This window comes from Perca flavescens, chromosome 24, assembly GCF_004354835.1.
Source record: "Perca flavescens isolate YP-PL-M2 chromosome 24, PFLA_1.0, whole genome shotgun sequence".
Classification (NCBI taxonomy): domain Eukaryota; kingdom Metazoa; phylum Chordata; class Actinopteri; order Perciformes; family Percidae; genus Perca; species Perca flavescens.
Genome location: NC_041354.1, coordinates 12,769,418 through 12,791,527, shown reverse-complemented (window position 1 = coordinate 12,791,527; position 22,110 = coordinate 12,769,418). Strand labels below are relative to the sequence as shown.

General features: G+C 40.4%; 3 protein-coding genes across 7 annotated transcripts in view; 1 reads left to right on the top strand and 2 right to left on the bottom strand.

Annotated features, from left to right (window-relative positions):
• filip1l (filamin A interacting protein 1-like) overlaps positions 1 to 2,070 on the top strand; it is a 79,164-nt gene extending 77,094 nt beyond the window's left edge. For all 3 annotated transcript variants that reach the window (XM_028571868.1, XM_028571870.1, XM_028571871.1), the window contains one exon: positions 1,684 to 2,070. In XM_028571868.1, coding sequence (XP_028427669.1) covers positions 1,684 to 1,896 — 213 coding nt within the window. In that variant the 3' untranslated portion in view covers positions 1,897 to 2,070. The remainder of the gene's footprint in view (positions 1 to 1,683) is intronic.
• Positions 2,071 to 2,914: 844 nt separating this feature from the next.
• On the bottom strand, positions 2,915 to 15,293 carry ect2l (epithelial cell transforming 2 like). The gene is made up of 21 exons (XM_028571422.1): positions 15,144 to 15,293; positions 14,329 to 14,441; positions 14,018 to 14,180; positions 13,663 to 13,918; positions 13,093 to 13,327; positions 12,810 to 12,945; positions 12,482 to 12,647; positions 11,530 to 11,658; positions 11,345 to 11,437; positions 9,501 to 9,707; positions 9,226 to 9,341; positions 8,914 to 9,075; positions 8,608 to 8,694; positions 8,025 to 8,134; positions 7,778 to 7,925; positions 6,607 to 6,680; positions 6,312 to 6,468; positions 6,116 to 6,181; positions 4,786 to 4,874; positions 4,152 to 4,324; positions 2,915 to 4,064 (listed from the first exon to the last, which is right to left on the bottom strand). The coding sequence occupies exons 1-21, from the start codon at positions 15,291 to 15,293 to the stop codon at positions 3,931 to 3,933; spliced, it is 2,964 nt and encodes a 987-aa protein (XP_028427223.1). The 3' UTR covers positions 2,915 to 3,930.
• A 2,086-nt stretch (positions 15,294 to 17,379) lies between these two features.
• On the bottom strand, positions 17,380 to 21,439 carry ccdc28a (coiled-coil domain containing 28A). 3 transcript variants are annotated; one of them, XM_028571967.1, is made up of 6 exons: positions 20,844 to 21,162; positions 20,387 to 20,562; positions 20,060 to 20,241; positions 19,743 to 19,897; positions 18,192 to 18,214; positions 17,380 to 18,014 (listed from the first exon to the last, which is right to left on the bottom strand). In XM_028571967.1, the coding sequence occupies exons 2-6, from the start codon at positions 20,539 to 20,541 to the stop codon at positions 17,960 to 17,962; spliced, it is 570 nt and encodes a 189-aa protein (XP_028427768.1). In that variant the 5' UTR covers positions 20,542 to 20,562; positions 20,844 to 21,162; the 3' UTR covers positions 17,380 to 17,959. The 3 variants fall into 3 exon arrangements, with proteins under 3 accessions (XP_028427768.1, XP_028427767.1, XP_028427766.1); XM_028571966.1 differs by lacking the exons at positions 18,192 to 18,214; positions 20,844 to 21,162 and adding an exon at positions 21,174 to 21,439; XM_028571965.1 differs by lacking the exon at positions 18,192 to 18,214 and having other exon boundaries at positions 20,844 to 21,163.
• Positions 21,440 to 22,110: the final 671 nt, after the last annotated feature.

Sequence of the window (22,110 nt, the reverse complement as noted above, 5' to 3'; positions counted from 1 at the left end):
TTGGAAATATATGAGATGTAAATAATATAAAAAAACACAAAATTGAAAGGAAAATGTTGTGGCCAACATCCTAGAAACATGACCACTGCATTAGGTGACAAGTACTTTGGATAACTGCTTATAACAGTTCCTGTCCGTTTATAGAGTACACAAAACTAGCAATGAATCAGGAGTGTACACGGCTCAGTGTGCTGGCTGTTTCTGAGCTTACTCATTTTTGTTTAATTGTGGAAACATCTTATCACTGTAAACAGGATATTGTTTCTACTGTATAAGGCCTGATCCAAGATTGATACTACCTCAGTATCCTGGCACGCTGCTGAGCATGTAAACAAGCTGATTGAAATGTGATTACACAGTAAGCAGAGTAGTAAGTTGTTTAAGAATCCAAGACACGTGATGTTTCCCAAGATATTTCCTGTTCTTGTTTGCAGATTGTGATGCAAAAGCACTGGTTTCTAAGCTACAAACGCACACTGTTAATAATAAAGGGATACACTGGGACATCAATGAAACAGGTTTTGGGCTGCAACTAACGTGTTATTTTCTATTATCAATTCATCTTCTGCCCATCTTCTCGATTAATCGTTGTCTGTCTATAAAATGTCCGAAAATAGAGATAGAAATGCCCTCTATAAAAAATAGCTTCCGATTAATTTTATTTTGATTAATCGAGTATTTGTTGCAGCTTTACACGTTTCACCTTATTTTAATTTTTCTTTGGAAAAAGCACACTTGTAAGACAGTGAATGACGTACAAAAGATAAAGAGGAACGAGTAATGTTTATCATATTAGACATGTAACAATATGCAACATTGTTGAAAGGATGTTATCCCTTTCCAAAGCGGTAGTACGGTGGCCGACTGCAACTTTATGAAAAAAATGCATTAAACGAAACAAATTAGGAAAATCTCTGCATTGCAAAAGCCTCCTTTTCACTGGGAACTTCAGTAAAAAATGTAATTACAATTGGACCAACTGAACAATACAATAGAACAATACCTATTACAGTATCATAGCATCAATATCTTGTTATTAGAAGATCATTATTATCACCATCAAAAACTGAAAACAAAAGTTGGTTTTTCTTCGTCCAAAACACAAAGCAAAGTGCAAGTGGAGCAGTCATGCAGCAAAAGTTTGGCACTGTGATCATTTACTGTCCCATGTCCATAAAATGAAAGATATGTCATCATCTAGTGGTCATCATCAGCATTGCATCAGATCTTTACTGGAAACAATTCAGCTTGGGGAGCAAAGACAAACGCATGGTCCTTATCTTGTGTGCATACAGCCCTCTTCTGTAGAATGTGCACCCCCAATTTCTCCCCAAGTCTCCCTCTCTTTGCTGTAAGTCACAGCGCAAGTCTCTAAAACGACAGTATTAGTTTTAACAACTACTAGCACTTTATCGAGATGATCTGAAGATGAGGATTTGTTGTTTGTATATACTGTTTGTGTGTGTGTGTGTGTGTATGTGTGTATGTATATATTTGTATTCATGTATTTCTCTGAATGATTTGTATATGCGACTGGAAGACATTTGCTAAATAAGTTTGTGGTGTTTTGTGGGATGGGCGAAACATGTTTGGCATGAAACACAAAAATTAAATTCAACTAAACTAAACTAAACACCACTCTGTGTCAGAATTTACTTCATCGTTTGTCCGCTTTCCCCACAGATACCTCTCGAAGCATTCCGACGGCCAGGACCTACAAGAATCCCCAAACCTAAGGGCTACGGCTCCCAGAAAGTGACAAACAGCACGGCAGCAACCCTGGGACCGCAGAGCAAGAGTCAGCCCCCACACGCTCATCTAGCCACTGGGAAAGAGCCGGCTGCAGCATCACACATCAGCAACAACAACCCAAATCTAGTAAACCGCAGACTCTAATCTTCTTTTTAAATGTTTTTAGGTCGGCTTACATTTCACCGCAACCAAAATCATCCTCATAGTGACTTCATATGTTAAATGGAATATTTAAAAATCTAAAACCACTGTGTTTTGCATAAAGACTACCTGGTGATTGCAAAATAAAAAATGAAATTGTAACGGTAAAATTTAAACTGTCAAAGTACCGCTTAATAATAATAATCATAATAATAATAACAATAATACATTTATTTTATATAGAGCTTTAAAGGGTACTCAAAGGCACTTTACAAGGAAAGAAGAAAGAAAAACAACAATAACAACTAGAGATAAATATAAAAAAATGTGCAGCCATTCTTTTTGTAATCTTTCAACTGTTCCGCTATCACCTAATCCTCATCCGTGGTGCTCCGAAGACTGCAAAATACAGCAGATTTTTCTGTCAATATGTTCTATGTGTACACAATGTATTAGCTGTAAATAAACCTACACAACATTTAAGGCAGTAGTTCCAATGTCACAGATTTGTTGTGAATTTGATTTCACTGTGATTAAAATAAATTCTCGAACATTACGTACGCCATGTGTTATGTCATTGAAAGAAAAGGTTTCTTTGTATTGTGTCAGCATTTGAACTGATCTTTATGTACTTGACCTGTCGAGATGTTCAGATAATGACACAGCCATTTATCTAATTCTCGGGATGGAACACATTTTTTTTTTTTTAAATAAGCGGCAATAATGTACATAAGTGTAAAAGTTATGTGTTGTAATGCAGCACCGTGATAGTTATAAGCTCTAATATGTGACATTTGTGTTATTTTTGGCTATCAATAAAGAATTTTTATACCTGAAAACAAAACAAATGTTTCTGATCTGATTACATAAAAAAAATGTATAGAACAAAATCATGGTGATGTCTTAATGCATATTTTGATAAAAAATAAATAAATAAACACACTAATACAATTTCCAAATCAAAGATAATAAAAGTTGAAAAAATAGCAATGCAACATTTAGTTTTATTAACACTGGAAATTTATGTTATATGTACAATATGTCAACAATTATGGAAATACAAGTGGTGCAATGAAAAACAAGAAACAAATATGATATGATGTTCACAGAATGTTTAACACACATCAACATACTGTAAAACAACTTCATTGAAACTGCAACCCAACCTAACCTACCCAGAGGGTCACCGGTTCAAGTCCCCATACGGACCATGTACGGACATGCGTGCGGACTCTTGTCATCTCTCCATTTGTGCTTCACTGTATAGGTCCAGGGGATGTGTGCGTATTTTGGGTTTGTGTGTAATGTGTGTAACTCTAACAGCATGTATGTCTTCTTCTTCTAAGTAATTATTATGACTATAGGATTACCTCTGTAACTACTTAACTGAGGTTTCAGGGTGGAAGTGAAACACACTGAAGAACGCCATGTCAACAGTGGAAGGACTGCTATGTCTTTACATCTTATCGTGGCGTGGAAAAATAAATTGCAGTTTAAGATTTCCTGGATTGTGTTGTCCTCCCAGGTCAAAAACCTTTTTCGAAACTTGATATTTTCGTCCCTTTTTCCGACTTTTCTTTAGTTTTCACTAACACCAACTTACTACCGCTAGTTTAACACTACTTTTTTTGGAATTCATGGTCAATAAACCTCATGTATATTCAATTATACCTAATATATGAGTTAAAGAAAAAAAAAAACGTATTATTATTTTGTAGTCAAAATAATAATACGTTTTTTTTCAGAGGAACGTATGTTGAGTGGAGGAGTTTAGTAAGGAGGCTGATTTGAAACCATTTCAATTTTCACCCGAAATTTAATGAAAGTGATCAATTATATTTGCAAAGAGCATTGTATGGAATCCATCCTTTTTGTTGTGGTAATTTGGTTAAAAATTAACCCATATTTCTGATATAGACATTTTTAAAAGGGGTCAAATTTGACCCGAGGACAACAGGAGGGTTATGAAACTTTTTCAAAGGCCAACGGTGGTGTCCAAACCTCCTCTTGTCTTGCCGCTGTGTCGCCAAGGCGCCGTCACTGATGTCCCGTCAGAGCAGAGTTTATGGCTGAACGCAGCACAGACAGGAAGTGCTCTCTGTCCTCGCCTCTTTCAGTGGCACAAACCCAGGAACGACAAGGACCCTCCAGGACGAAGGCATGGCACACATCTAAAGACAAAGACATTGACATTCCTTTCATTTTCAGACGCTATCAAAAAGTCCAAGACTTCAAATGATCATATGGTAAAAGCTCACAGTGTGTATGTGTGATCTCTCTGACGGCCAGGCTGCCGAGAGCCACAGAGGCCAGGAAAGTGTGTGTGCTCTGGTGAGCCAACGTGAACGGCGTGTGATGTACATTTCGCCGCGTCAGCACCAAAGCGTCGTTAAACAGGAACAGGCCCACGTCAGACACCTGCTCATAGGTCCTAATCATGCGCGCGCGCACACACACACACACACACACACACACACACACACACACACACACACACACACACACACACACACACACACACACACACACACACAAACCAACAGAATGGAAATAATGACTTGATTAGATTGGCTTGATTAGATAGGTGCAAGGTTTCCCAATTTATTCATTAAAAGGTGATGCAAAATATTGAAATCCTAAATTGAGCATATGTTTGTCCATTGTTTTCCAAGTAAATATATCTTTCTGACAAAATGATTTCAATATTATGTTTAAAGGGAAAACTCTAAACTGGTTTGGCATGTAACAGTAAGTACTAAGGTTGATAAAAATCCAGAAATACGAAAATAATCAAAAGGTTTAAGATCTGTTATACTAAGTAAAAAAAAAAAAAGAACCTGTCTGGATATAAACTGATAGGAATCACCACACAGGAATAATTTGTGTTGTTACCTGAGCGAGTCTGGAATCTGTTCATCAGGGCTCCTGAGCAAAGCAGCATCCTGAGTTATTATCAGCTGCCTGTTCCCTTCACGGAGGTTCTACACACACAATATTCACATTAAAATACTTACAACATGTACGTTTTATAGTTTGTTTTGACAGTGTTTGAAAAAAACTTGACACTCTTTATCATTCCCCTATCAGGTTTGCTACAAACGCCCCCTTCAATACACACCACTGCACCCTATATTCATTTACAAGACCCTTCTTGGCCGATCACCTCCTTACTTAGGTCACCTGCTGCAGCCAAACTCTGTCACATACAACACCCGCTCCTCACTTCGTCTTCAACTAAGCGTTCCCAAAACCAACTCTGCCTCTGGTCTCGCATCTTTTCAATCTGCTGCCGCTCGTCGTGACTGCAACGCTCCGCAAAAAGATTCTCAAAATGGACAAACTAATTTCCATTTCATCCATCAAAACCATCATATCATCCTTGTTCACGGACATATGCAGTTTCTTCTCTACATAATCACGGTTCCAGCTATATATTTGAATGGTTTCTCCCTCGCTTACTCACCCCCATGTACCTGTGCACTTATCTCAATATAAGTGTTTATTGTTTTCCTGTGTAGTATTTCAAATTGTAATAACATACAATTTCTAAACTGTATGTGTAGTAGCCTAAATGCAGTTAACTGATAAATGATTTTAATTTATGTGTTAAATGGTAATTTTCATTGTTCATTTATTTTGAGGAAATTGGGGGTAATATTTTTAGTTAATATTTACAGTAATGCAATCTTATCTAAAATGTTTGTGGATAATTTAGAGTGCATTGGTGACATTTTGGAAATATTGCATTGTTACTTTTAACCGTATACAACTTTAATTGCATAGAATACCCTAGCGAGAGTCGTGAGGTAAAAAAAAAAAAAAAAAAAAAAGTGGTTATCGGAGGGATCAGTCAAGCAAGGATCACAGTTTTTTGACCTCTTTCTATTTTTCCTTTTTTGCCGTTATAATCATTTTTATTTTTTGTACTATTGCTGTACTGATGTTTACGTTTCTAACCGAGTAAACGGATATACCTTTTCTACGAGTGGTTCCGTGGATTTATTGATGTGGATTCGGACAAAGCGTCAAACTAGGGCTTTACTCAGTGGAAACCTACAGTATGTATTTCTAATGTATTTATTATGTAGCCCTTCTTCCCTTTCCCTAAGTGGCTATGCCACTTGTCAGGTCAACATTGTAAATAAGAACCTGTTTTCAATGATTTGCCTGTAAAAATAAAGGTGAAATAAAAAAAATTTAAAAAAGGGAGCTGTGTTTTTACCGGACAGCCTTGGATCATCTGCTGCGTTTCCTCCATCAGCCTGTCTCTCTCTGAGTTTCGCTTTAACTGAAATGGAAGAAGACACCTGTGTGTGTTCAAGGCTATGAGCACAGAAACATATTTAAAAAAAAATAAAATAAATAAATAAAAAAAAAAGGTGGCATGACGTAGTGACTCCTCGCTCTGGGTGTCGTACCTTTTGTATGAATTCTCTGAATCTCAGCAGTGTGTTGAGGGCAGAGGACAGGTGTGTGTGGTCCGGGTGACCGGTGTGTGTGTGGAAAGACAGAGCTTGAAGCAGAGTCACGTACTCCTGTATTCTCCACACTGGACACAGCAGCAGCTCCTGCAGGCTTCACAAACACACACCCAAACATGTCTTTAAAGCACTTTTCTTAAATGAATACATCCCGGTCTTTTGGTCAGGTATGGATGAACATTGCCATGGAAACAAATACAAGATACGAGTGTGTGTATATGTGTGCCGTTACCTCAGCATGTGAGTTGCAAGAGTTCTGTCTGCTCTCTTCAGGAAAGCCCTAAATGGAGGCTTCGTCTCTCTGCACTGACACACATAACATCCTTGTGCTTACATTTCGTACACATACGCTGTTTGTCTACATTAAACCTGGCTGATGAATAAATCTTAATAAAGTATATCTTTAAACACAATATAGCTGACCAAATTCTGTGATCACACAGAATAGAGTGCGGATCGGGCCGCAATTTTCTGTCCGAGCCCGGCCCGAGCACGATAGGCTTTAAAGGTCACATGGCATGAAAATTTCACTTTTTTTTTAACATTAATATGTGTTCCCCCAGCCTGCCTATGGTCCCCCAGTGGCTAATCCGAGCCCTGGGTATCCTGCTCTGCCTTTGAGAAAATTAAAGCTCAGATGGCCGATCTGGAATCTTCTCCTTATGAGGTCATAAGGAGCGAGGTTACCTCCCCTTTCTCTGCTTTGCCCGCCCTGAAAATTTGGCCCACCCATGAGAGAGAGAGACATCATGGCTTTCAAATGAGCAAAGTAGCAGTTGGTCAAGGCCACACCCAGAGCTACAGACCCAGAAATGGCACACACTAAGGGAAGCTCATTGTGGGACTGACTCTAGTGGCTGTAATTCTGCAACAAGGCTGAATTTTGGGAAAGAGACTTCAGATACAGTATTAGGGGACCACTAAGGTCTATATAAAAGCATCCAAAGAGCACCATGTCATGGGACCTTTGAGATATTTATGTCCGAGCCAGACCCGAGCCCGATCTCGTTTTTTTTCTCATACTAATGACACATACGTTGGTTTGTGTGGAAAGCCCGCTTTTATAAAGCAACTGTAGGAAGGCATTCGGGAATGTCAACAGATGAGCGCATTGGCGCACACGGGGCAACAAGCGCACGTTAACACAGGCGCGCACCTACATAATAAGCTTTTTTAAATTTAAAATGTTCGATGCCTTATCGCGCTGATGTGACCAAGCTCGACCCGAACCCGAACATCATTTCTAAACATTTGTCCAAACCCGGCCCGGCCCCGTTGGGTGCCGTCGGGTCCCCGACGGGCTAGGTTCAGCTATCCACCCTCTTTAACACAGAGCCAACTGCTTTCTCAGACAGCTGTACAGTCTAGCCAGTTAGCGTAAGGTGCACATTCTTTCACTGTACCTTGTCGATGGTACGGAGGGCAGTGGTGTAGTTGTTGAGGTAGTTGGTGTAGACTCTGAGTTTTGAGCACAGTTTTACAAACACATCTCCAACACACTGCTCTGCACCCCACTGCTGCAGTCTGGCTTCTAAGTCTATCTGAAACACCCTGCAACACATGCACATCTATCATGGAATTTCCACATATATGGATGCAAACAAGACAAGTTGTGTGTGTGTGTGTGTGTGTGTGTGTGTGTGTGTATACCTGTTGAGCTCCAGTATTTGTGTGACAGGGCTGAGGACAATTTGGATGTCAGCGTAGCTGAGGATCGCTCTGTTGGAATTAAGAGCTGCTGTAAGAGGCTCTTGGTACACCTTCAGCACAAAGGAAGAGCATGTATATCAGTGTAATACCTAGGTATTTTATTTTTGACAGAGCTCTGAACCTTTTCTGCATTTAAATAAACAAACACAACTCTTGCTGGGTTGGTGGTGGCTCTGAAAACATCAAAATGATCCTCTCCAAATCAGATTATAATAATAAGAAAAAAAAAGGCAGGGACAAAATAGGCCATGCAGCTGCAGACCAATCAACCAACACCTAGTTTAAAAAAAAATATTACATAATCTTCCCAGTTCCTATCAATTGTCAGTGGCTGTTTTCTGGACTTGATTGTACAACATTACCTAATATTTGTTCAGTGTCAGGAAACATTTCTAAGTCTGATTAGTAGAGTGGCGCCTGCACCTTAAACAATGGCCTCTCAGCAACTGCATATCCTGAATGAACGAAAGTTTGGTCGTCTTTTTGATTTTTTAATGTTTTTTAATGTCCACCAATTAGCTACCTTCAGCACAGCGCCCAGTCTCCCCAGATAGAGACACTCGCTGTGGTGGAGCTCTCGGGCAGCTGCACCTCTCCAATCCAACGCTGTCTAAAGACAGAGAGAAGGAAACGAGTTGTAAAGATGAAGTGTGCTCCTCCAACCTTCTCTGAATGGACAGTACACACACACACACACACACACACACACACACACACACACACACACACACACACACACACACACACACACACACACACACACACACACACACACACACACACACACACACACACACACACACACACACACACACACACACACACACACCTGTGGTAGCTCATGTATCAGGCCGACGCATTTCTGTGAGGTATGTGGTGTTGAGGAGAAATCATCTGCTCCTTCGTTTCTCCACTTTCCCCCTCCGCTACACTCTTCTCCCTCCTTCTTCCATTTTGTCAGGAAAATGGCAAGAAACTCCAGGGGTCTGGTCTGAAGACGGAAGAGCAGAAATTAAGAACCACACGCTGACTTATCCACAGTTAACGATTGAATTAACATGACTAAATTTGTATCATTTCAGTTTGTTTGTTTTTTGCCGTTTTTCTCTTGTATTTGTGTATTACAAAAAAACTCCTTTACAGTACTCTCCACCTCTTCCTGTCTTGTGAGAGCAGCAAGTCCCTCAGTCAGAGCCTCATTCAGATCTTCGAACATACAAAGATCCTCAAGGCAGATTTTCTCGCACAGAAAGTGACCTATAAATATATGAATAGATACCTAAAAAAAAACGTTTACAAGACACAAAGCATTGCAGGCATTTGTTTAAAACTGCCATTGCTCCAGCTGTGTGTGTGCGCGTGTGTGTGTGCGTACCTGCGTGTGTGTGCATTTAAATATACTTTTGTGAAACCCACCCAAAGCTCGGCCCCTGGCCTGGAGGCTGAGCCGCTGGAGCTGTGTCCCCAGGCAGCCCCTCAGCTCCTCCAGAGCCTCGTCCATCCACTGAGCCTGTCTGCACCAGCCCTGGAGTACACTCTCACACACAAACTGCAGTGCCGGGGCTGCTGGTTGCTGGTTCAAGAGTCCGGTGCCCACACTGCCATCAGACCACTCACTCAGAACTGGGAGAGGGTTTTAAAAAGGCTTTAACATGATGCTTAACAGTAATTTACACTTGGCGGTGGGTACTGTGGTCTACTGAATAATACAGCAAAAAGCTGAAAACATTTTCAACAAGTTGTCATCCTTAAAGTAACTATATGTAACTTTATTTTAGAAGTTATCTGTTGTAGTTATGGCTGATACTGGGCAAGGACCATCGCAGAAAAGAAGGAAATTAAACGACGAACAAACAAGAGCTAAAAGGGAGAGAGACAGACGACGGGCGAAAACCAGGGTCCATCTCGGTCGGGTTTTCAACAGATGGAGACAATTACACGATTGTAAATAATTCAAAACCGACCCTGAATTGGCCCTCAGGTATGTAATTTCATTCATAAAATAATTTTACAATGCGCGATGTGGTTGTACATCAGTAGCCTATATTAAATTACGTCCCCCTTCCATTTAGCGCCAGTTTTAATTTCTTTTTAGTCCGTGTTTGTGTTGGCCTACTATTTTCTGTTTCCTTGTCCCCCTGTACTTGTGTAAAGCCTCCTTGGGTTTCATGAAAGGCGCTATATAAATCTAAGTTATTATTGTGTTAGTTGCTACAACAAACTCTTATTGCTGTAACTTGTGACAGAATAACAGTGATAACGTATAGCTCACAGTACATCCAAAGTAAGCTAAGTTACAAAATAAAACACTTGAAATGCAAAGATGCATCTGTAACGTATTCTCTTATTGTAAATTAATGATTATCTGTCTGGGCAAAACATTCATCGTGACTATATGACCTACAATACAGTGGGTAACCCAGCACTGTAAAGGAAAGACCTTTACGACAGCAGATGTGGTAAAAACAGTATCGCTTTTGTCCAAAGCTGCCACTAGAATCAACAACAAACTGAAAGTTACATATAGCCACTTTGAGATTTTAGTGGTTTAATACTACAGCACAACCAAACACTCCTTGAGTATCTACTTTGTCAAAAAATGCAGAACATTACGGTTTTCTTGCTTTCTAGACACGTTTTTGATAACCCATTGCAGCCAGCGCTAACCGCAGTGACAAATACGTGCATTGAGTTTCCTCACACTAAAAGACATCCCCTGTTTTGCAATGTTTAAGTGCTCATATTATGCTTTTTGGCTTTTCCCCTTACTTTTATTGTGTTAAATATCTTTTTTGTGCATATAATAGGTTTACAAAGTGAAAAAGCACAAAGTCCACTCCAAAGGGACTTACCATCTCCAACAGAAAACCCTGTTCACATAACAGTTCTATTGTAGCCCAGCCTGTACTTCTGCACCACTTTGTAAGTTATAATGCTCGCCTAGCTGCTAGCGTGGCATGCCCTCACACTCTGCCTCTGACTGGCTTGTAAACCTATTCAGGTACAACCTCTAAATACAATTATGAACCTGAAAATGACCATAATATGAGCACTTTAAGGATTATAACTCTAAGTATTTCAAGAAAGACAAAATATCCCACTGGGCCAAGAATCACATGAGGCGCCTGCTGGCTTAGAAATTTTTGGACCAGTTATTGGTAGTTTTGAGGTCACAAAGAGCATATTCCTAAGCTTGGAGCTACTGACAAAAAAGATTTCAGTGGAAGTTTCTGAGTCAGTCTTGTGCATGGGTGACTCACTGTTCTGGAAACTTCCGGTGGCAAGACCCATTGGCGCCCGAACCTCGAGACCAGTCAGAGTAGAGAGAGTCTGGATGAGACTCACTCCTGATGCTGAGGAAGAGAGAGAATGCAAGAGACGGAGTGGAAGTTATTGAGACAGATGCAGAAAGTGTGTGTGTGTCCTAACATCTGTGTCTACCTACCAGATGCAGCCAATGGGGTGAAGATGTCAATCCCCCCTCCTTCCTCAGTTGGCGCCACCCAGCCACCCAGCTTTTCCCAGAATTCTCTATGTTTAGAGGTCAGTAGAGTCCTCTCTGACAGGCTACTACCTGAAGAGTCAAAGGGAAAACAAAGTGGATTAGTCGACGAGAGAAAACAAGGTTCCTTGGACGATTTTGAAGAGTTTGAAAACTGAGCAACGTGCATTTTCAACTTTAACTCATGAATGGTGACTTCACAGGCAAAAAGGATAACTGTGACTAAAGCACATTAATCACTGAGCCACAGAACTATGTTGTGGAGTCGTAGCATGTATCTAAAAATTAGGAAGTGTTTTAAATTTGTTATACAGAAAGGTGTCTTTGAAAGCTTTAGTGCATAACTTTTTTGATATTAATGAACGTCCATTACATTCAAGCCATCGCCAAATGAGTTGCTACAAAGCTAATGAAGACTATCAGCTCCACACAACTCTCTCTGTGTTTGTCAGTATGGCTATGTTCAAAAAAGTCAATTTTTTTATTTATTTTTTTAAATCCTCTGTGTCCTCCTTGGCTACTAGCAACTCGTATCATGTTGGAGCACCGACAGTTTTGTTGTCATCACTTGGAATTCCTCATGGGGCTGACAGAAGCTACACACTATAGCTTTAAGAACAATTAAAACCAGGGCTCACTGATTTGGTTGATTTGGTGTGTGGTGGGTCCATACGTAACATAAATCAATGCAAGATTTATGATGATTAGTCTTGTGGCCAACACTCAACCAAGGGACTGACTTTAAAGAGGTACTATCATAATAAAATAAGCCATGAAATGGTTTCAGCAGATGTGCTTCACAGTATCCTGAGAGATAAACTTCGCTCCAGTTGGCCTGGAAATAATCGTGGCCGTGTTTCCACACATTAAGACACACAGGATTATTAATTCTCACTGTGAAGCAGATGGATTTCCTCCGTTCCTCCTGGAGCTAGTAGGCCCAGTCTCTGAGCTCTCAGCCCAGAAATGGCCCTCTCCACCTGGGTCAACAGAGCTGAGAGTGTCCCTCTGTGGTCGTACAGAACCACAACCACTCCTGCTTTCACGCCACTCAGCACAAGCTAGATGTAGCATAGAGAGAAAGAAAAAGAGCAGACAGGGAGAAATATTATATGTTCATCTTCCAACTGGGCCTTTTTCTTTTCACACTCTTTGCCGCTGCTCTCTTCTCCTACAAAATAGATGGTGATTTAGGACTGACTCTTTCTTTGTTTGTCTTTTACCTCGTAGGCAGGAATTCTGTTGGAGATCAGCAGTAAGAGGGAAGGAGTGGTCAGATGGATGGGTGAAACTGTGTGGGGCAGCGCAGGTCTGCTGGTGAAGGAGGACAGTGCTGCACTGGCTTTGCTCAGTCTTTCACTGAAAGAGAAGAAGTACATTAGTAGGCTACATGAAAATAGTCTTAATAAACAGGTAACTCAATGTATTGTATCTCAAAACGCAGGTAACCGAAATCATTGAGGGTAAATGAATACTGTATGTCACTGTCAGTGTCTAGACAATCACCTGCTAGGACTGGAAGCTTGGACTCTCTCCAAGCTCTGAGCTGTAGTCATGGGCTGTCCCCTGTCCAGGCTAGACCAGAGGCTGGGAGACCCAACAGTCCTTGGAGGCCAGGAGATAGAGGGCCAAGAGCTGAATGTTCTTCCAGAGCTGAGCCTCCCTGTCTCAGCACTTCCACCTCTGGCTCCTTCTGGCTTTGCGTAGCTGCCCCAGGCTCTCCTGGTTCTCATAGATTGTCCTGCAAATGTAACAGATGTGGTCTCTAAGTACAACAACTTTTCTAAGCCATTTCTGCTTAGTTTTTAGGTCAGAGTTTTGCATATTTCTCAAATTTCATTTGACAATGTATACAGTAAAGAGGAAAAACATGAGAGATTTTTGCAAATTGCTGTAGGTGGTGGCATAGGATTTCTTTTTTAAATGACCTGCTTCATGTAGTTCTACTGGAACATAGGGTCAGTTTCAGCAAATATGACAGAAAGTTAGTTTTATAAGTCTTACTAACTCGCAACTTTGAGGACACCTCAAAAAGTGTTCAATTTTGACATTTTGATTTCTTTCTTTTCCACTCACTTTTCTCCTCCTGTAGTTTGTCTCTGATCATCTGCCTGATCCTCCTCTCCTTGCGCCTCTCTTCCTCCTCCTCCGTCATCCCTGTGCTTTGTAGGTTGAGGGTCCCGTACTGCTCGGCCGCCTCACGGGGAGTGAGCCAGTCCAGCGTGGAGACGCAGGAGACATAGTGGTTCTTCCACGCTCCAGATTCTCTCTCTCCTGGAGAGTAGGGAAGGAACCAGCCTCTTGTGATGCACCGGCCGGCCCAGAGACAGTCCTGGGCAGAAAGAGACAGAGGCAACGCAAGAAAACGTGTGTTAATGTAAGTATGTAGAAACGGCGGTCATATCGAATATCTCTCTTCTGGGCTTTTCACCTGCTCAGCAAGGACCCTCCAGTGCCAGCTGACTTGGGCAGCGGAGCAGAGGTCACGAGGGGAGAGAAATGACATCACATACAGGGACAGAAACCGAGGCAGCACCGCCGTGAAGTCCACTTGAGTCACGGGAACCGTCTCGATTAGCAAATCCCTGCAATACCTGCCCACATTGGCAGAGGTTTTCATTTAAAAAAAAAAAAAAAAAGTGTATAACTTGGTGAATAAGAAATTTGTATCGCCCGAAAAGTAGAAAACCAACACTTTATCGTTTTTACACAAATGCACAAAAGGCTAGAGAAAGACTTTACTTAAGCTGTGACTTGGTGCAGCGTGTGAGCAGAGAGTGCAACAGGTGTTTCCTCTGTCTGTCAGTCCACAGGTCATACCAGTGGTGCACAAGGTTCATCCTCTCCTCAAATAACTGGGAGGAAATGGGGGAGGGGGTACAGCAACAAATTTGATACAGTCAGTGAAGAACGTATGGAAGGTGCACACTCATTGCCTCAGTGTCCGGCTGCTCCGCCAAAAGTACAAAAGTAAGCTAGATGGTGTGATAACGGCTGAAAACATTGGTCTAATTGGGTCACTATTATCATCTCAGTGTAAATGTATTCTGAGAGCTCTGTCCTCCCATTAAGTGTGTGCAAGTTTGTGCAGTCGTTTTTATTAATGCTGATGCTCAAACAAAAAAAAAAAAACTTAATTTCAAGAAAAACAAAAGCCCTCACTGTATGTGGAACTACATGAAATAGTACAGCTACAATAAGTTGTACTTGTGGACCTGGATGCCAAAAAAAAAAAAAAAAAAAAAAAACACACATCTGCACACAATTCCCATATGCAATGCTGGCTAAATGATAACATAATTAATGTATCTTAGCGTAATTTATCTTTTCTCAAATTGTGTGCGACTGGAAGCATAAAGACAGACTTTACGCCAGTTCGCGCATCTTTTACAAATCAGATAAATTGGACAATTAACTAAACTGTTACTTCATGTCAGCATCATTGCACGGAAAAGATGTGTTAAATCAAAACAGGCATCGTGCTAAATAATAATTTGGCCAGTCCTGCCATCTGGTGGCTATTAATAAAAAATAAATTGTATCGACTTTGGTCTGACCTGCAGGTTGCTCGTCCTGTTGTTCAGAGGAGTCCAGGTGCTGAAGCGGGTTCCGGACCGCAGGCTCCGGACTTGCTGCGGGTCATAGTCGGTGCCGCTGAGCTGCCACTGCTTCACCGAATGGGGGCTTGATTTCACGTTGGTCTCCATGTTCTCACGGGATAACACACTTTGAGAATAAACGCCTCGACTCCCGTTTACTGTCAGATTCAGCTTTATAAACTCTAACAGGCGGCCAATGGGCTGATCTGCTCCCAGTAACCTTAGAGACGCAACAACAAAAGGATGCGCACATTCCTCCACACAGCACACATCCCTCCTCCTGCACATCAATAAGTAACAAGATGACCGTGAAGCATATGCAGCAGGTTGTCAGCATAACCAAGTGAATCATAGTCAACTTATGTTGGCCACCCTTTCTGCCAGCTTCTTCGATAAGTGAATTAATTTATGGAGTAATGGTGTGTATACAAGCATGGAATCATATTAAACTACAAGAGACACTTGAGCTGCCAAATGTCCATCAATAATATGTGAGGATATGCCAAAAACTATTCATATTATGATGCAATTAATTAATCAATGCATTCATTCAAATATTTGTCATACCTCACACTCGAACCACAGGGAAATGTGAATATTGAATGGACACAGAACCTGAAAAACACAAGCTCTATTACCATGTTAATAACTGCAGTACAGGACTACGTTTGTAGCTTCAAGAAAATGTACACACCATACAGAAAGTAATGCATAAATAAAGATGCTCCTAAATTAAGTATCTGGCTATGGGTTAATTTACATGAGGGGGGGGGGAGATACAGTTCTCCTTTCCCCCCTCTCCCCTCTAAACTGAGTCATTTGTCAGCACTCTTTCCTTTAAAATGGTTTAAAAAAAATGTATGGCTTAAAAACTTGTGGCCAAGAGTCACACAGACAGTCAGACAACACATTTATTTAGTCAATAATAATATCACCAAACATTTAAAACAGTAAAATACTTCAAAATAATCTCACATCCCACAACAACGCTGTTCAAATAAGAAGCGACAAAATAAAGGGGATCAAATCACATCAAATTAAAGCAGCATCAAATGATTACATCTTAAAACGCAGAATTGCATGTTCTATGGAAGTCAATTAAATGGTTCGAACCAATAAGGCAAAAATGATTGAATTAGAAACATTAAGGCATGGTTGTGATGTCAACATTTGGATTATTCAGTATTTTCCAGCGTCAAACACACCAGTGATAATGTGCCGTGTGTTTTGTGTGTTGCATGGATATGTGCAAATATATTCAACACTGACCAAGGTGTTGGAGGTGATATCCGGCCACTCACATGTAGCAAGAAATCATATGCAAAAATCACAAACTGGGGTCACTGCTCATTTTCTTACTCATCCAGCGCAGTTTCTATGGTCCGAATCTACTGTGCATTTAAAGTGCTCATATTATGCTTTTTGGCTTCCCCCCTTTCCTTTATTGTGTTATATATCTTTTTGTGCAAGTTATAGGTTTACAAAGTGAAAAAGCCCAAAGTCCACCCCAAAGGGACTTTCCACCTCCAACAAAAAACACTGTTCATAAACTGCTCTATTGTAGTCCAACCTGTACTTCCATGACAAACGTGCGTCACTTTGTAACACGCGTTATAATGCTTGCCTAGCTGCTAGCGTGGCGTGCCCTCATACTCTGCAACTGACTAGCTAGCAGTACTTACTGCGCATGTGTGACTCCCAACAAAGATGGTACAGAAGTGAGATGCCTCACTCTGTAGCTAAAACAGAGAGCTCAACACGCAGGGTGAAAAGAGGAGCTGCAGCAATGTGCAGTACAACACATATATGGTGTTTTCTGAAAATTAAACCACATAAACCTATTCTGGTACAAACCTCTAAATACAATTAAAAACCTGAAAAGGAGCATAGTATGATCACTTTAAGGGTTATTTTAATGAATTGAGCTATAATTCATTCTAATCAGGATATTTTCTTACTGTCTCACAGCTTATAGTTTGTGACATTAGAGACACCAATTGACCTGTTACGATAGATCAGACAAAGTGCAACAGAGTGAGTATATATATATATATATATATATATATATATATATATATATATATATATATATATATATATATATATATATATATATATATATATATAAATTGCAGTCAGTTCACTTTAAACAAAGCTGATAAAACATCACTGAAGATGTCCTTTTAAGGTCTTGTGAATTAATCAACTGTTCGACAAAAAAGGTGCTTTATCTCAATATAACTTTGGTTAGCAAAGTAATGCAAATATTAATTGTTCGGAAATTAGTGAACTGACAACAACTTGACTATAAACAGGCCATGACAGGGATGCACCAATGCCAATATGTAAAGTATACTGCACTGTAGGTCAGAGAGTAGCTGGAGTTCTCATATCTCCATCTATTATAACTGATTAGAACAGCAAAGCAAAGCATTGTATCAGATTTATTAGGATGGTGGTGAAACCCAATCATATCTCGGGAAGTTTTAGTAAGGTAAGATTAGAATTTTTTATACTCCATATTAGCCACCGTATTTACCACTCACTGTTAGTGGGGGGAAAAAGGCTGTCAGTGCATCCCTGCTGTGACATCTTACAATACATCCATCCAGCTGTACAGACCGGGAACACTGGTGAACAGCTTTCTTGCCATTTCTGCCACAAAACTTAAGAGCAATAGTGCCTCAAGCTTGCTTCAACTCCACCTTAACCATTGCAGCCCCTCCAGGTGACATGGGGGGTGAGTCAGATGGGGTTGACAAGAAAATAGAAAATCAAATACTGGCAGTCCTCGGAATGTCTTGGGAGTCGGCTAGATTCAGTTTCTGACTGGAGAAGCAAGGTAAAGGAAAAACACAGCCACAAATCTCAAGTTTTTTTTTTAAATCAAAGATCAGTGCTAAATGGATAGGAAACCGAAAGGCAGAGGTTTAACTCATTCAAAAGCAGTTAAGGACCAATATGATGCACGGAGAACGGTGAATTTTAAATATCAAAAAAGGATACATCGAAGAACTCAGCTCCTCAAGCTGTGGAGAAAAAGAACATTTTGATCTTGTTATGCGTGTCAGCAGTTTGTTTGGCAATCTTTGATCGCAGTAAAAGGACCTTGTAGAGTTGATCCTGCGTCACATACAACAAGCAGCTAACTAAACTCAAAGAGTTTAACACTTAAGAGGGGTAAAAGCAGCTAAATCCTTGCTGGGATGTTGAGTAGTTACACCACATCAATGAACAGCTTCATCCAGAATAAAAGAGGTACATGCAACTGCACAATGAGCTCAATGTGCTGTATCACCCACATTTCAGGAATTTTCTACAAAATTGGGGTTCTGTCTGATAACAGACTATAGGCTATAACATCTGGGTGTCTTAAAGAATGCTATTACTCAAAAATACAGTAAGGAATAAAGTCACACATTCAACATTCTGTTGTAAAAGCTAGTTTCTTTCAACTCAGGCTGCTCACCAAACTGAGGCCATTTTTATCTTTCACTGATTTTGAGAGGGTTATACATGCTTTTATCACAACTCGCCTGGATTACTGTAATGCTTTACATGTAGGTGTCAGCCAGGCCTCCCTCTCCAGATTACAAATGGTTCAAAATGCTGCCGCTCGACTCCTTACTCGGAACTCGTAAACGAGATCACATTACACCTGTTCTTGCCTCCCTTCGTTGGCTAACGGTTTGCTTTAGAATACATTTTAAGATTATGTTGTTTGTTTTGAAAGCTCTTTATGGTCAACGCCCAGCTTACATCGCTGAACTACTGAAGCTGCATGCTCGTCTGAGGTCATTAAGGTCTGCTGACCAGCTACTCTTTGTTGTCCCTAAAACGCGGCTCAAAAAATAGGGGAGCTAGAGCATTTTCAGTCGTGGCCCCCCAAGGCTGTGGAATGAATTGCCTCTGCACGTCAGCTTGGGCCCCAGCCTTCACATTTTTTTAAATTACGACTTAAAACTCACTTTTATTCATTGGCCTTTAAACCTGCTTGAGAGATGTACTCTGCATTTTCATTTTCCTGTTTGTTAGTGGTTTTAAATGTTCATTTTAGTTACTCGTGTGTTTAAAATCTGTCCGAAATCATGTCAATGTCCAGCACTTTGGGCAACCTGGTTGTTTTAAATTTGCTTTACAAATAAAGCTGGATTGGATTATGGTAGGGCTGCAGCTATCAATTATTTTAGTAATTCCATCGATTAATCGGATTAGAAATACTTTTATTTTATTGACTAGCAATAATATACAATAGTTTGGTTTAATTTTCAGAGAAAGCTACATTTTTATTGCCTACTTTGCTTACAATATCATCTGTCAAAAAAACTTTATTATTATTATTATTATTATTATATTTATATTAAGTGCATTTAAGTGCCATATTACATATGGGTCACCAACAGCGTCAGCCCAGTGTGCGAGAGTAATAATCCTCTGTGCAGAAACACCGTGAGCGATACAACGTTGGCAACATTAATTAAACGAAGCTTCGATTTTTAGTAATCAAATTATTCGAGTTGCTCGAGGAATCGTTTCAGCCCTAGATTACGGTCTTACATTAAGAAGTAATTTGTCCATGTTGGTGTCGCAGGCCACTTTCTTCTGGTCCTCTGGCATTTCATCCACCTCGCTGTAAAGGTCAAAGTGCAAACGAGCCAGCTTCTCCTGCATCTCTCTCACGTGCTCCATCTGGTCAATGGAGCACTCATTGCCTGACACAAAGAGGGGAGACGTATTCAATGTAAACACCAGAAACGCTTAAGCATTTTACATCAGATGTTAAACCTTCAGTTAAAATGAAGTTGCACAGGGTCTTAAGACTCATGCGGGACAAGCTGTGTTCTGGTGAAGAGTCTCTTTGAAATCCAAATTACCAAATGCTTGTAGTTTCCCTGAGTGGAAGTCATTGAGGAGACTGAGCAGGCCGTTCTCCATCTCCTGTACATCTGACACATCAGTCAGAAAGGAGTGCTGGATGGTAGGTGCTGCCTGGCCCTGCTTCTGATTAGATCGACCACCTAAACCCAGTTGCTGCCTGGGTTTGTCTCTAACTCCCCTGGGGAAAAGACGGAAACAAGCAAGGGTTATAATCAGGTCGGACATAGCAACATAACATTACTTTGATTCTTTTATTTCTGAAAAATATACGAAAAGATTTTTAATCAAACTATTATTAGTAGTCGTAGTTGCACAGTTGCTACCTCCTATTTTTGCTCTTTTGGCTCCCCGCGTTATGGCTTGAGCCGACGTGCCGTCCCCCGGAGGAAGCGGTGGTTTTCCGGCCAGAGCCACCGGTCGGAGCCGCGGTGCTGGTGGAGATCCTGGGACTCTTTCTCTTTAGCTTTCGCTCCTCCATAACTTCATGTTACGGTGCTGTCTGGATAGAGGGTAAAACACGAAACACTGACACCCGGAAACTGCAGCGCACTGTAGCTAGCTAATTCAATACCGAAACCTGTACGCTACCTAACCATCAAGAAACATAGCTAGCTAACCCTTCAGATAGTAATGTGGTTCGGGACCAAGCTAACGTTAGCTTATCAGATAGCTGGTCGGCTAACCTTCAGACTGAGGATGACTAGAGTGCCCGTTTAAGTTAAATACCGCAAACAGAAGCCGAAATACCGCAGACAAAAGCCGATGGACACATTTACTTACAGTTACTGCTGAGCTTATCGTTTGTCGTCTGTAGCACGGCTGATAGTCCACACGATTTAAACACTTGTTGAAACATGAAAAAAATGCGTATGTACCCCGCAGGCTATTGAGCTAGCCTGTGTAACTCTCTGAAAACTTCCTGTTTTCGGTGGGACGCAACGGACCCAATCATGGCCAAATTCCAAATCAAGTATTCACCACTACATTATGGACTAAATACAACATGTCATCTCCCTTAACACGGTGATGAAATTACACTATTTCGGAATAGCACACGAGTATTTATTTTCTTCTCAAATAATACCGTAAGTTGATATAAAAGTCTCTCACCTAGTCTGCTTAGTGTAACTCGAGGTCCCTTAACAACGAATTGGAACTGGGTACAACGGCGGCCGTATTCCATTACAGTCTTGTTGAATATCTTTGCTGGCTAAATATTAACACAAGTTGAGAATTTATAAATCTACTGTTGAAGATAAAAAAGTTAAAACCATGCTTATGTTTTTTAGTAGGCTACAATATACTTTAAGGTAAAAAAAATGTAAGCTGTTGTGTGACTAAGTGAAGGAATGCTTCAATACTGATTAAGCCTAATCAGCATTTGTCTGGCTCACACCTTCTCAAGCTTCTAAAGAATTGATTAGGTCATGGCTGTTATTTAGCATAAATGTAAAAGCTTATTGTTTAAACAACTTTGAGAGCCATCCCCTGTTGAGCTAGAACAATGAATGTGTATTCATATAGTTGGATTGATTGGGAACGTACACTTTTCTTTTGAGAGACATCTGACCAATAGGGGAAGATTTCATTTGAGGAACCACCCAGGTGTAGGGAATAAATGTGTGATCCGGAGAATGTCTCAGGACTGTTCTTCTGTAACTCCCCAAGGAGAAGCATGAGATCAGTCCGCTGTCAGCTGCAGTGTAACATTTGTGTTTTGACTGTTGTTTTCATCGTGATGTTTCATTAAACCTTTTGCTTAACTTTCAATTCGACCCCAGCCTCTCCTCCTTCCTCCAGAAATTATAACAAACACGTCTTATTGATATTTCTTAACACTACTCATGTATTTGAAGCATTTAAAAATGACTTTCTCAAACAACACATTAGTAATAAAAAATCATTAAAACTACTTGATTACTGAGAAATGCAATCCCATTTCTCACAGTTTTACAAGACCATATAATAATTATGTATTTACTTTATTTATTTATTTAATTTAATGTAATTATAATTGAATGTTCTCTTTGCCTATGTTTGTAGGTAT

Bases quoted from the DNA above. Each gene is read 5' to 3' on its own strand.
- ect2l (XM_028571422.1), bottom strand. From the start codon at position 15,293: ATGGAGACCAACGTGAAATCAAGCCCCCATTCGGTGAAGCAGTGGCAG. The intron at 14,181-14,328 runs GTAAAGTCTTTC...CAATGTGGGCAG, and splicing joins TGCACCAAGTCACAGCTTAA to GTATTGCAGGGATTTGCTAA. The intron at 7,926-8,024 runs GTATACACACAC...CATGTGTTGCAG, and splicing joins CAAATACTGGAGCTCAACAG to GGTGTTTCAGATAGACTTAG.
- ccdc28a (XM_028571966.1), bottom strand. From the start codon at position 20,541: ATGGAGGAGCGAAAGCTAAAGAGAAAGAGTCCCAGGATCTCCACCAGC. The intron at 19,898-20,059 runs GTAATTTGGATT...TCTTTGTGTCAG, and splicing joins AGGGAAACTACAAGCATTTG to GCAATGAGTGCTCCATTGAC. The intron at 18,015-19,742 runs GTAAGACCGTAA...TTGCTTCTCCAG, and splicing joins TGGACAAATTACTTCTTAAT to TCAGAAACTGAATCTAGCCG.